The sequence below is a fragment of the Xiphias gladius genome, chromosome 14, assembly GCF_016859285.1.
Source record: "Xiphias gladius isolate SHS-SW01 ecotype Sanya breed wild chromosome 14, ASM1685928v1, whole genome shotgun sequence".
Taxonomy (NCBI): domain Eukaryota; kingdom Metazoa; phylum Chordata; class Actinopteri; order Istiophoriformes; family Xiphiidae; genus Xiphias; species Xiphias gladius.
In genome coordinates, this window is record NC_053413.1 from 12,835,566 (window position 1) to 12,849,090 (window position 13,525).

Sequence of the window (13,525 nt, forward strand, 5' to 3'; positions counted from 1 at the left end):
GAACAAGATGGTTGACAGGGACTTCATGAAAGCCCCTGCCATCTGGATCATCTCAACAGAGCCTCGGGGGACCAGGACGGGACCCCGTGTGGTTTTTGGGAAGAGGTGTTAGTGAAGAAATTAATGAGGACGATGATATCAGATTAGAGACTTGTTGTTGATGCTGACCTTCTGTATCTGGTGGGAATGTATGGATACTAAAAGGACTGAGAGGTGAAGGGAGTGGCTGTAACCACCGCATTATTGACAAAACGCATATTGTGCATAAACGCGTATGTGATATCATATTGGGGGAATAGGGGTAGCTCTGTCTGTGTAGGGGCTAAATGCTTGAGTGGTCTCATGAGGACATCCAGTGTCTGTGGAGGTAACTGCAGCGGATTTGCAGCAACACACATGGATCTTATTGCACACAGAAATGGTAGCACAAAATTGAGATTAAATTATGAGATGAGCAAAGATAACAAAAATGAACATGAACATGCCTTGCCATGTCATCTCTGATTATTTTATAGCTTAAGACAGTATTAGTTTTTTTTCTGTTAATAGCTGAGTTGAGAATATGTAGATATGTACAGTGTGTCTCCTCTGTAGTACATCTATGATAGACGTCAGTCTAAAGTATGAAGAGTTGCGTCTCTGTTGTGACTGCTCAGAATTAAGTTGCAGAGTAGCCTAATTTTAATAAACACAAGTGGGAAAAATGTGTTTTTTAATGTTTCACTTTCGTCTATATCTTATATGTGGAAAAAGCTCTATGCTCTCAGCAGTTGAGGAGTAGTGCACATATTTAGTATTATATGAACAAAGACAACCAAAAATGTTGATGCTGGGATGTTTCAGATTGATTCAATGAATCATAATGGAACTCATTGGAAAACATAATCTGGGGATAGTAATATATTATTTGGATGCACAAAATAACAGAAAAACTCCAGCCCAACTTATAGTCACACAGAATGAGTAAATTTTAAGAATAACCATGAAATATGTATTTTTTAAGATGTATTAAACTGTATGTAATAAAGAGAGGCAAAATTTGTAAAGAAAACAAAACAAAAACAAAACAAAACACATATTTAGTGTTTAAAATGGTGAATAGGAAAACATAACATTTAATTTACACCAAATCTATGACGCACAAAAATGTGCATATCCTTCATCTTATGGTAAAAAGTTGATAGCTGTCCAATTAAGTACATGTTTTACAAGCTTCTTGGAATAATTCTGTTACAATCAGGCACTAGAGGCACTGTGAGTAGGTTATGTGAATAAAAAGGTTAGCAAACCTTAAGAGAGTTTTCTGTAAAGTCACAAAGAACAAATATTACTGCTCTGAATCAGAGGCAATTTGTTTCAGCTTAGAGTGTATTGTTTGGTTATAGCTGAATCATTTTGTCACATCCAAGTCAAAGAAAAGGGGCATTTGGAGATGCACTGTGAATTATGAACGTCACCTCTAACTATGAATTATATGAATGAGATAATACTAGAAACAAGCTGTCGATAGTAGAAACACAGCTGAGAGTGCAGTCGAGGGTAACGCTTAGGCATGACGCCCTTGTTTGTGTGAACATGAACCATTTTAAACATAAAAAATAACTTACCCTGATCTTAACCAGACTAAACCCAAACTTAAAGAGTCAGTTCACCCAAATAATAAAAAAACTACAACAAAAAAAACAAACTGCCTCACTAAATGGCAACATTGGGCCCAGGAGAGGGCGCTGTGGTAAAAAAGTCCCAATAAGCTAAATTCCACTACAACTGATGATGTGTAGGGAGCACAGGAGCCTTTTCAGACTGATATGAATGTGGGGGTCTGATAAGTCACAACCAAACAGGCAAATATGTTGGGATATTTGTGCTTACTTCTTTATAAGCTCAGAGTAATGACTCTTCATCCTCCAGGCTCGTGTGTGATGCCACAGGCTCAGTTACGGACTCGTCCAAAGCTGTTCCTGTTGCATCCATGAGTAATATTTTAAGGGAGAGTTACACGTTGGTTCTGTGGCCTCTAACAAGATTATCAAAGCTGTATCCCTCTTCACATCCCCTGGCTGTAACTGAGTGCTAAAGTAAACACTGGCATAATCTTATTAACTTTGTCCCCCTTCTCTTTCAGAGCTGAACCCCAGAGCTAATGTCACTATCTTCAAATAGATAAAATAGTCAGAAGACTCTGCAACTTGATACTAATTTCAAATGAGTGGGATCTCAGAGAATTTAGCAGAACTCAACTTTCTCACTTGGGAAAAGTAACAGAATAAGTAAAAAAAAATCCTTATGGTCAGTTTGTGCTGTATAAAGCATGCAGATGTAGTTTTTATGTGGCAACTGGTGATATGTTGATGATCTGTCTCTAGTGGTAATTTGCATTTTGATAAATCCGTACTATGCCTTAAAGAAAATGGACATTTGATTTAGAAATCAGTCAAGGATTACGGGGGGGGGGGCATTACAATAGGTCAGTATATCTGCTGTATAAAGAGCAGGACTGTTTAATGTACTATTTCAGTGAAAACTGGAAGCCTATGCTACACTTTGCTTTGAAAACATGGTTGTGGTACCTTTATTTTGGAAAAATCCGCTGCCTTCAGTTTGACCAGGGAATGTCCCGATCATTATTTCCGAAGGTGGATCCTTAGATAGCGTTCTTGCTTTTGAAACAGCATATTCTTCCCCTCGGCTCATCTGGCGGTGGGCTGGTTGGGCAGCAGGGGCTCTTCTCCGTGGGATGGGGGCTCTGACACATCCCTGCTTTCCTTTTTTTCAGGGCGCGCATCCTCGCACACCCCCTCCACACTAAAACCTGCGCGGTGTGCGGTGCGTCGACCGCGCAGATAACATGCCCCTGTATGGTTGTGTTTTCTCCCTAAAGAAAAAAAAAAATGAGTGACGGACGGGTGATTTGACGGCGGCGGCTTACCGGCATGGATGCCCGTTGACTTGAAGGAATAGCCTATATGGATTGGAGCTCATCATCGCCGGAGCAAACCTGGGGAGAGTCAGAGAGGTGAGGCGGCATTTGGTCGATCGTGAGCGCGGAGACACCGCAGCGGAAGACCGGCGCTCGCTGGGCATTTTGAACAAAACGGCCGTGGTTTGGGCTAATTAAGGCAAACCTTCCTGTTACAATGCCGATATTTTCTGTCTAATGCTGTGTTCAGTCTTCTGTCACAAAGGCCTTCTTCTCCACACAAGACGTGACTGTATCACACACAGCAGCCATCTGCATGCTTTATGGAACCGTGGAAGCTATCGAGGCCAGTGGCGATTACATTTTTGACTTTGACCGTCATATTGCTGCGGATGTCTGTACCCCACACACACACACAGGCTTAGAATGAGATTTTTTGATGAAATATACGGAGCAGGACGCGCCTCACGGGGCCAATTTTGGCCTCATTTGCACACAACAACAAACATTGCGGTGCAGTGGCAAATATTTGAAGGACCCAGTTGTGCATTCGAGCAATGGGGCCCGGGAAGACACCAAGACACAGGCCCAGAAGTAATAACTCAGCTCAAATTCCTTTATACGGTCAGGTTCTGAAAGAGCGTGACAAAATAAAAGCAGTCATTAAAAACGTTCTCATCGTAATTCACTCTATTGTAATGCACTGAACACCGGATAACAATAACTTGTATTTACTCAGAGTGACATGGTTCAAAATCTCCGTGCACTGGGCAATATGTAGGCTACTGCATAATCACATCCCTCCTACACACAGGTACACTTCAACCCAAAAGGGCCCATCCCACCGATAAATTTAATAAGAAAGCAGCAGTGAAAGAGGATTAAGATACGCTGCCCACCACAGTGTTGCAGCGTGGCTATTTCCCCACCTGGCGAACTTCTAAACCCCCTGGCATGCAGCAACTGTCTTTACATTTTCTGACCCAGCAGCTGTCAGAGGAATTTACAATGTGCAGAGTCTGGAATGAGGAGCACTGATGGGCAGTATGCAGCGCTGTAAAAGACATAGACTAGTAGTGTAGGCAAAATAGGGAGCCTATAATGCTACTGTCATGCTGTGGTCACTGAACTCAGTGTTTAACTGTATAGCTTTGTTGTGGTGTCCCTGTCATTTTCTTGTGAAAATGTGTTTGAACGCACTCTCATCAATTGGTTTTAACCAGATCAAGGGAAGAATTATTCCACTGATTGCAAGTGTCATGTAAACACCCTCCAGATTTGCTTGGTGGGCAGATGGTTGGGAATAGTTAACCCCCACCCCTCAAAATCTCTCCTCTCCCCTGCTGGGACTCCCTGGTGAGCCCCTACTCTCCTACAGAGGTGCAAATGAGATCATGCGACTATAGTGAAAAGATTTTAGTGTCCTTTTCATTTCCAGAAGAGATCCCTGCCTGTAAGGATTACGAAAAGACAGTTAAATTGTTATTTTGCGTGATATTCACATCTCCATAAATGTTGGAATGGATATACTTCTTCACAGGTTTGTCTCTCTCTCGTTAGTTATGTGTGTGTGTGTGTGTGTGTGTGTGTGTGTGTGTGTGTGTGTGTGTGTGTGTGTGTGTGTGTGTGTGTGTGTGTCTTACCCATGCTAATAATGCCTCTTTTTGTGTTTCTCCGGACAGTGCTGTGGAAGAGAATACTTCATCCAAGATCACAGGTCACATGACAGGTACATAGCTCTCATGAAAAAAAAAACAAAAAAACAAAATATTAGGCTTATTTAAAAACATAAATTGCTCATTTGTCTTGCTAACTCCATGATTTCTGTTTAGATTTGTGTAGTGATGAAACAGACAACGCTCTTCCTCTTCAGCTTCACACACTCAAGCAGTTTGAACAGGTGAGAGCCTTTATTTTGAATGATCATAGGGCTTGATGTGAGTGACACTACCTTGTCCTTCAGCATGATTAATAACACTGTGGGTGAGCCCGATAAAAATGTGCTCTAGAGGGCCATCTTGTGGATCCATGTCTTAATACAAGATGTAATGAGCTGATTTGGTTTGCTTTGATGCAGAATCCTCTCTGTGGGATCAGATCACAGAGTGTTGAGGAAATCAACAGTGTTTTATCCAGAAATCCATGATTACAAACAAACCATCTGTGGCACATGTCTCTGACATACTGTACAGAAAAGGAGAACACCTGCCGCTGAGGATTTGGATGGAAAACACCCTGAACCCTCCTGATGGTTCACGTCTGCCTCTGGCTACAGCATGGCCTACTTTAGGACTTCTCATCAGTCTCCGTTGCGCTATTATTGGGCATTGTACCAGTCACACTTTACAGGAAGGCTATATTAAATATTCTTTTTGATGTCTGACAGTAGGGTGTTGTAATGATCAGGCGGAATAGTACTGACCCAAATTCGAACCCATATATATTTAATCATGTATCAGGCTTAAGTGCACAGATTTGATACAAACTGCGGTTTTGTTGTTGCTGATCCACCTCTAGTTAAATTTCATTTAAAGATAAATTTGACAATGTGGAAGTCTTGAAGTTGGGGAATCGTCAAGAAAATGTGCGTTTTGATAGTAATAAAATCGTATAGGGTGGATGGAATACAAATTTTGGCTTATAAGTTAGGTTTTATTGTGAAATGTCAATGAAAGCAGAAATACAATTTGTGTAGCCGTTATGATTTTAAATGAACATTAACATATGGTTTTTTAAAAATTGCTATTTAAGATGGTTATGTGGAGAAAGGTATTAAAGCTACTTGTATCCACAGGCACCTACAGAAATAAATTTTGAGGAATGGCTCTGTCCAAACTAGTCTGTGATGAACAACAGTTTATCCTTTCAGCCAGCACTGTGCAGTGTCTCCGCTGGTTGCCTGACTCGAGGAAGTCACTGCTCCTGGCTGTTGTTCGCCAAAAAATAGTCACAACACGTAACTCCCCATGAAACCGCAACTTCTCGTTTTACATTTCCCTTTGTGTTTGTATCTAATTATAAAAATGCTAATAGTCTCCCAGCTCTAGCTCCATAATTAACATAGCGTCATACATCTACCTACTGCCATTCCTTGGCACCATTCGCCCTTGTTTCTCTTTTGAGTCCATTGTCCGTTAGTAGCCCAAATTAAGTGTACCCAATGGCAGCGTCTGCAGCTGTGCTCTTTGTAAAACAGCGTTGTTTACACAAGTATGGCTGATTATCCTCTAAAACACCCAGACTGTGTCACACTGTGTCACATTGATTCCCAAGTCCAGCACGCTTTTGCCTTCAATACACGCCTCAGTGCTCTTCTCCAAAAACTGTTGATGTTTCAGACACATACCAGATCAGAATAAAACACAAGCCAAGCACTAAAACTGAAAACACACCACCAGTGATACTCCTTTAATGTTATTGTGTAGGTGGTGCTGAGCCCTGTTAAAACGGGAGGTGTCACCCACCAGTCACGAAAGCTGAAGTTACTTTCTGAAAGACAGCAGCCGACTCGAAGCTGGAGTCACTTTCATAGCTGCCAGGTCTTGGATGTGTCACTTTTACACCTGACATAAACACATTCCAACACACACTGCACGCATACAATTACACACATTCACTCCTATTTATTTATCTCTGACCAAGAGCTGGAAAGGGATCGTGTGAGAGGGCGTGGCTGTGCGTGTGGAGTTGTTTAAAAACACACACTATGAACGATGAATGATGTCATCCCTAATGATATGTGGAGATTCCACTTGGCGCCTAGCCTATCTTTGCTCTGAATTATTTAGCAACAGCATGTAAGATGACACTTTAATGGGAACACTCACTGAATGCATCAAGAAATAATAATGACGAAACTGCAAGTGTTGGTAACATGTCGTAGTCCCTTTATTAGGGATTTTTTTTTTTGCATTGGACAGTGGTCATGAAACTTGATTTTAGCCAAGGTTGTTGTTTTTATTATGAGAAAAAATACTTAGTGGAGCCCGTGCTCCTGTCTGTTTCTTTCTTTTCTGTTCACTCATCTCTGAGGGACATTCAGGGATTCACCGCTCTGTGAGATTCAGGACACCTCCCTATTAATAGCACTGTGGCTCAGTGCTCCCAGGTCTCCTATTTCATTCCAGCTTCTTTCCACTCACCTGTCTGTCCCACTCCCATCAGACCCTTGCGACTTTATTTCCCTATGCTGGTTAGCCCTATTCGGGGGGGTTCTGATTTTTAACGGTATAACTATCATAGACGTATGGTAAATTCAAGGTGGGACTGGGTAGATGTTGTCCCTTTACAAATGTCAGATGATATTGACTCAAAAAAAAAAACTGTATTTCAATGTGCCTCAGTTACATTTCTATTTGCTTAGTTAAAAGCTACCTTTATTTTGCCACTAGGGGGCACAAAAAAACAAAACAAGCTGTCAGACACAGCCACATTGTTATGGCTGTCGTGTTAGCAAACAGTTGCCTACTTTGCTACACATCCAGCAGGCACTCGGAGTTGTATTTCTGGTCACCAAATAAAAAATACAAGTTCAGTACTTACTTACTTACTTACTTACTTTCTTCACTAGCTAGCTTCAGCTCATTGCTAACTTTACCTAGTGTTTTGTGCTGGGCATGTTGAATACAGTTTGGTTTATCAGTTGTTGTTGTATTTTTTTTAATGGTTGCCTGCTACTGCTTGACACAGAATTTACTGAGACTGGTGAGACTGAACCATACAGTAAATTTCCTAACTATACTACCAAAACAGTTAGCTAAAAGGTACAAAAAAAGCTCAGTAGAGCTGCTGAGTTGGTTGATAATTTTCTGCTGGTTTGTCACTTCAAGTAATGCCTTTTACAATAGACTTTCTCATTTGACTGAGTATTGGCATTTTTATTAAAAGCAAAATTGATTCATGTAAATATAAGACTCATATGCTGTGGGTCTGACTGGGCCCTTTTACCTCTTGAAATCTTTATTCCCTTTACTTAAAGGCATTGTCACTACTCTCAGCTAGAAATGCTGCATATTGTTATTTTCTAAAGAGATAAGGCTATCCAAAAAATCCATCGTTTTGCATGTGGGAGGTATTAATCATGCCCTAGGATGCCAAGTATTTTTGACCAAGTCTGAGTTCAGAGGGTTGAAACGATTGTTTTGTTTTTGGTTATTTTGGATTTACTTACCAAACCTTTTAAATATTTTTTGCTTGCTAAGAATGCACATTTATTAGAAAAAAGGAGACAATGGTTTGCTTCTTAGTGAAAATTTCCAAAGGGGGTGTAATTTTATAGTGTCTCCCCATAATGTTGTGAAAAATGAAACCTAAATCCAAGACAAGTAGACAATCTTGTTTCCTAAATCAAGGGTTTCCCAGTTTGATAAACTTGTATAGAGTGTATCAGCATCCCGAGTGAGTTATTACAAAAGATACTGATTAATTTGCTCAATGTGCAATATACCAAAATAAACCAAAGATTATTGAGATTGTCATTTCCCAAATTCAGCAGAGGCTAAATGGAAGTGAGTCACTGTTATGTAACATGGAGGCTGGTGTGGACTTTCAGCTGTTCTCTCAATACGGCTAAACCTCCAGACTCAAAAATATATTGAAAAGTGGTAGGGAGGTGGTTAAACCGGACAAATGAAATTACCTTCAATATGCTATCTGAAAGGAAGTAGACAAAATGAAAAGGACACAAAGGGACTCACATTTAACCCCCCCTTTTCTCTTCATGTCCCTGTTCCTCCGACAGTTCTGTTTTGCAGAGGGGTGAGATTTCCCTTCATACCACAAGTGCCTGTGAGCCCTGAGCCTTTTACCTCCCCCTACTCCCCCCCCCCTTCCACCCATCTCCCTTGGCAGTCTGGGATTCCAGGGATGTCTCCTCCAGTAAAACAAGCTACTGTCCCGTCCCCTAGTAGACCAGATCACACCATGGAGCTGACATGGCTGCATCTCGGACTGCCCGGGCTGCAGAGTAACCCCCTGCACTGCAAACTCTAGTGTTAGACTCTAGTGTATGTGTGGGTGTGTGTGTGAATGTGTTAGCTTTAGTGCCGATGTGGTTTGTTTGATGGTTTCCCAATGGCCTGTTAGAGGCTGGGATGCCGCTTTGTAAATAATTTGGCTTTTTTCAGGTGCAGCATTATGCTCTTTTGGAGAAGGAGGTAGCATGTCTAACGGTTACCGGACTCTAACACAGGGACGTGCCTTGACAGTCGCTGTCCTTTAATATGGACTCTGTATTCCTCCATGATACGGAGAGGACGAAGACGACTGTTCATTTCAGACCCATAACGGACATGTCAAGCAGTGTCGGTGCTTTTTGACGGTCATGTCTAACGGTTACCGTACTTTGTCACAGCACCTGAATGACCTGAAGAAGGAGAACTTCAGCCTCAAGCTCCGCATCTACTTCCTGGAGGAGAGGATACAGCAGAAGTATGAGGAGAGCAGTGAGGATGTCTACCGCACGGTGAGTAGGGCGGTTCTTACTGAGCAGGAGGAAATGAATGGGAACCTGTTTGACTGGTGATGAATGGGTCTGTAAGTGGTTGCTCTTCAGGGGCCAAGGGTCATTTCATTACAAAAAAAATGATCAGCACCGATTGATTTTTGCTTTGTCGAGAAATTTGGCACTGAGTAGGTAATCAAAAGAGTTCATTTGTGCCTTTTTCAATAGATTATTATTGTTAACATGACAGTGCTGAAGAATTGCTTTACTGAGCCACTTCCACTGCTTGTTGACGCAGCTGTTGTACTGACCTGGTTGAGGTGATGTGACCTGCCATGTGTTTGTTTTACCAAGTGCTTGTTTTCAGATATGGCCACCATGTGAAGGACTATAGATTAACTAGCTTTTTGCTCAGGAACTTCTATATGATGCAGTTTGTGTGTTAGCCTGTCTGTCAGCTGTCCAGTAGGACCTCTGTCTTACGGTGTATTGTTGTCTTATACTGGGATTTGGGAAGAGTTTATGTCCTTTAGTTAGATAAACTAAATGTAGTCTCTCACCACAGCGGTGATATACTTTAGATTACAACGCAACTGCAGAAATATAGGGACTTAGTGGGATATACCTGTGAACCTATAATGGAATCTCAGGAATTGTCGAGTGATTTAAAAAAAAGGGGGAAAAAAAAAACAAGAAAAAAAGTATCAAAACTTTACAATGACTGAAAGTTGACGTCAAACCCCCGAACAGAATGGCATTCCAGATCATTGCTGCTGATACTGACCTTATTAAGTGGATTGGGTATCGTCCATTTAATGCAGTTTCTTTGCCAGTGCCGTTATAAAATTCTGTGTTTCCACTCTCAGGTACATTCATTCAGTCACACTGGGCCACTGACTCAATCTTTAGTGTCACAGCAGTCTCTGGCCTCATGTTACCTTATTTAGAGATACAGTAATTCCAATAATTCCCCACGGTGAGGTGCACAATTTGTATTTAGAGCAAAGAGAGCGCTGACATTGGATCAATATTTTGTTAAAACATCCTGATTTGAAGTATTGGAATCGGTATTGGGAGAGATAAAACCTGGACCAGAGTATCCCTACTATTATCAGATAGTTCCTGACTTAAATATTGAAAATGCCAATTTTAAATTGTATTTCATGTAGGTATGGCTACTTTGGTTTTAAACAACATTTAATATTTGAGTACTTTAACTTTTGTAAAATGAAAAAAAGAAAAATTAAACAAACATTTTTGTTCCTGATAAGTGACCTCAGAACTACATAAATTACTGCATGATTTGGTCACATAGTGATCCCCACGCAAACCGTTGGGAAAAATCAATCACACAGTATAATACAGAGTGCTGACGTCACAAATCATGCTAACTTAAGGTATCTAAAACAGTATTGTTTTGGTACTGGTACCACAAGATATCATACTGTCACTAGTATTAATAATCAAACAATACTCAGATAGATTATTTTGCCAAACAACAAAATTGACAACAAATTACATTTCTTTAAAAACTGATTTATTGTTTAAATCTTTTGTGCAGCAAAATTGCCAAGACTGTCTTGGTCCAGCTTCTCAAATATGAGTATTTGTTCCTTTTCTGTTTTATAAATTATTGAACATCTTTGGGCTTTGGACTGTTGGTCAGATAAAACAAGGAATTCAAAGATATCACTTGAGCTCTGGGAACTTACTATGGTCTATATTTTACAAATTTTCTTGATCACACGATTAAATGATTAATCAAAAATATAAACAAATGAAACACTGATAATGAAAATAATCATTTGTTATAGCCCTTAAATTGTCACAATTTTTTTAAACTGCTTGTCTCTTTCTTAGGGTGTCAGTGAGTACACCATTTATATGCATGTATTGTGCACTGTTTGTTTCTAAGTATGCGTCCCTCTGCGCTCCTCTGTATGTGCGCGTGTAAAGTGTGCACCTACAATAAGGTGACCCAGCTCAGCTGGTGTCTGTTAGCATGGGCCAGTCGGCATTTAAAACTCATCTCTCTCTTCCTCCCTTCACTCGAAATCCCGCCTGATCATCAACAACTCTTTGATATGAGAAAACTAAATGGCCACTTGAGCCGGCCGAACAAGACCTGCGTGTTGTCCACTGCATACCAGCAGTGGCTGAGCAAACTGATCCTACGTCATCCAGACATCCAACTGGAGTTTAATCCCTTACTCTGTGTGGCTAAAGGTTAATCACTTTTTCATTGGAGCCTAAATCTTTGCACTGTAGATGTTATCAGACCTGAGCTGCTCGGGCTCATAGTGATCTCTCCCAGAGCTCGATAGACTCTATTTATAGAGCAGGCTTGACTGCACTGATTTATTTATCACATGTATTCATATGTGTCTATATGACACGAGCCACACTTTGGTACATGTGTTTGTGTGTTTGTATGGTTCTCTTCACACTATGTTTTGTTATATTGGTGTATTTTGTAAAGCATTGAATTTAAGTCATGTCAGTTCATTAATATACCATATGATTTAGGCATACTATTTGATATGAATTGTCGGTAAATACATATTTATCATCTTGTGCTGAAAGAATTGCAGTGCTTAATTCACTGATTTTTAGGGCTGAAACGGATGACTGTTTACACAGAATAATTTTTTGATTAATTTCCCGATTAACTTATTGTTTATAAAATTATCTATGAAATGTCAAAAAATTCTGAAAAATGCCCATCACAAGTTCTCAGAGTCAAGGGTAACATCTTCAGATGTCTTGTTTTGTCCAACTACCAGTCCGAAATCCAAAGATATTCAGTTTACAGTGATGTAAAACAGAGAAAAGCTGCTAATTTTCATATTTGAGAAGCTGGAAAAGTGAATCTTTGCTGTTTTTGCTTTAAAAAGGACAATATAAAAGTTGTGTGTCAGTTAATTTTAAGAGATACCACCAGATGATACTACCAGATATCTTTAGTATGGTTTAAAACGAACTGAGCAGGATCATCATTAGATGCCCTGAACCTAAGTGATGATACCTGCCAGTAGGGGATAAGTCATTGCACCATTGCAGGTGTGTTTGTTTTATGTGTGAGAGTCCTGTCAATGCAGCCATCTCCCTCTTCCTTCACTGGTTATAAGTGGATCCTGTTGCTGAGGGCCAACAGGCCAGGAAGGGCTAGAATAGCAGGTGCACTGTGATGGGTGTCTATATTTAGAGCTGTTTTCAAGATGGGAAGATGTCTCTCTTACTGTAAACCATGTTGACAAACACACACACACACACACACACACACACGAATACTTGTTCTGTTGCATGTGTGGTACATTATTTATTGTTAGAGAATTTAGGCAAATCATTTGCCGTCATTACCCATGCAGAGCATATGTCTGGTCATATGTTGCATAAATTGTAGTTACTTCTGCATTACTTAGTGTCTTAAGAGTAGAGTGTTTTGAAAGAGATTAACTGGTCAGAGTAACATTAATGAGCAATATAAGCAGAGAATCTGCAGAGTCTCAAATAGTGTTCATTTAAGACTATTACCGTACAAAACATTAAATCAGGTTATTAGGTAGGTTTTTCAACATTTCTTTGCACTGAACACAATCTCCCCTGATATGTAATCATAAAGTATGCATTGTTATCTGCCTTACTAAGCACAACCCACCTTCGTATCCCCTACAATGAACTTCTGTAGTTATTTTTTCTTCCTGTAAATACTGTCACAACATTAACATTTTTTTTTTACTTTGCTACTACAGTTACTAGTTACTACTACAAATTGCCAGCTCTGTAGGGCTGCAACTGCAGTTATTCTGCCAGATATTTTCTCGATTCATCGATGAATCGTTTTCTCTATAAAATGTCAGAAAACAGTGATAAATTTCGATCCTCAACCAGTGAATTGTTGAAGATTTGCTGAAAAAAACAGCCTTTAAACAATTAATTGACTATCAAAAATAGTTGCGTAGTTATTATCACTCACTCATTTCACTGATTTAATGTCAGCAAACAGCATGACTACTTTGACTCTGGTCACATGTGCAGAATGAATGTGTGCTTGTGTGATGACCAGCGGTATGTGTTGTTTTGAGCAGTCATGAGTAATGGTGCCTGGTAACTTGTTTATGGGGAGGTTTCGGGCTCCGAGTGTAGGTACACGTGTAGCCCGG

General features: G+C 40.2%; 1 protein-coding gene across 1 annotated transcript in view; it reads left to right on the top strand.

Annotated features, from left to right (window-relative positions):
* The first annotated feature begins 2,808 nt into the window (after positions 1-2,808).
* Positions 2,809-13,525, top strand: part of LOC120798499 (myomegalin-like) — a 45,831-nt gene continuing 35,114 nt past the window's right edge. Inside the window, exons 1-4 of the mRNA XM_040142774.1 lie at positions 2,809-3,016; positions 4,603-4,649; positions 4,753-4,820; positions 9,273-9,383. Coding sequence (XP_039998708.1) covers positions 2,967-3,016; positions 4,603-4,649; positions 4,753-4,820; positions 9,273-9,383 — 276 coding nt within the window. The 5' untranslated portion in view covers positions 2,809-2,966. The remainder of the gene's footprint in view (positions 3,017-4,602; positions 4,650-4,752; positions 4,821-9,272; positions 9,384-13,525) is intronic.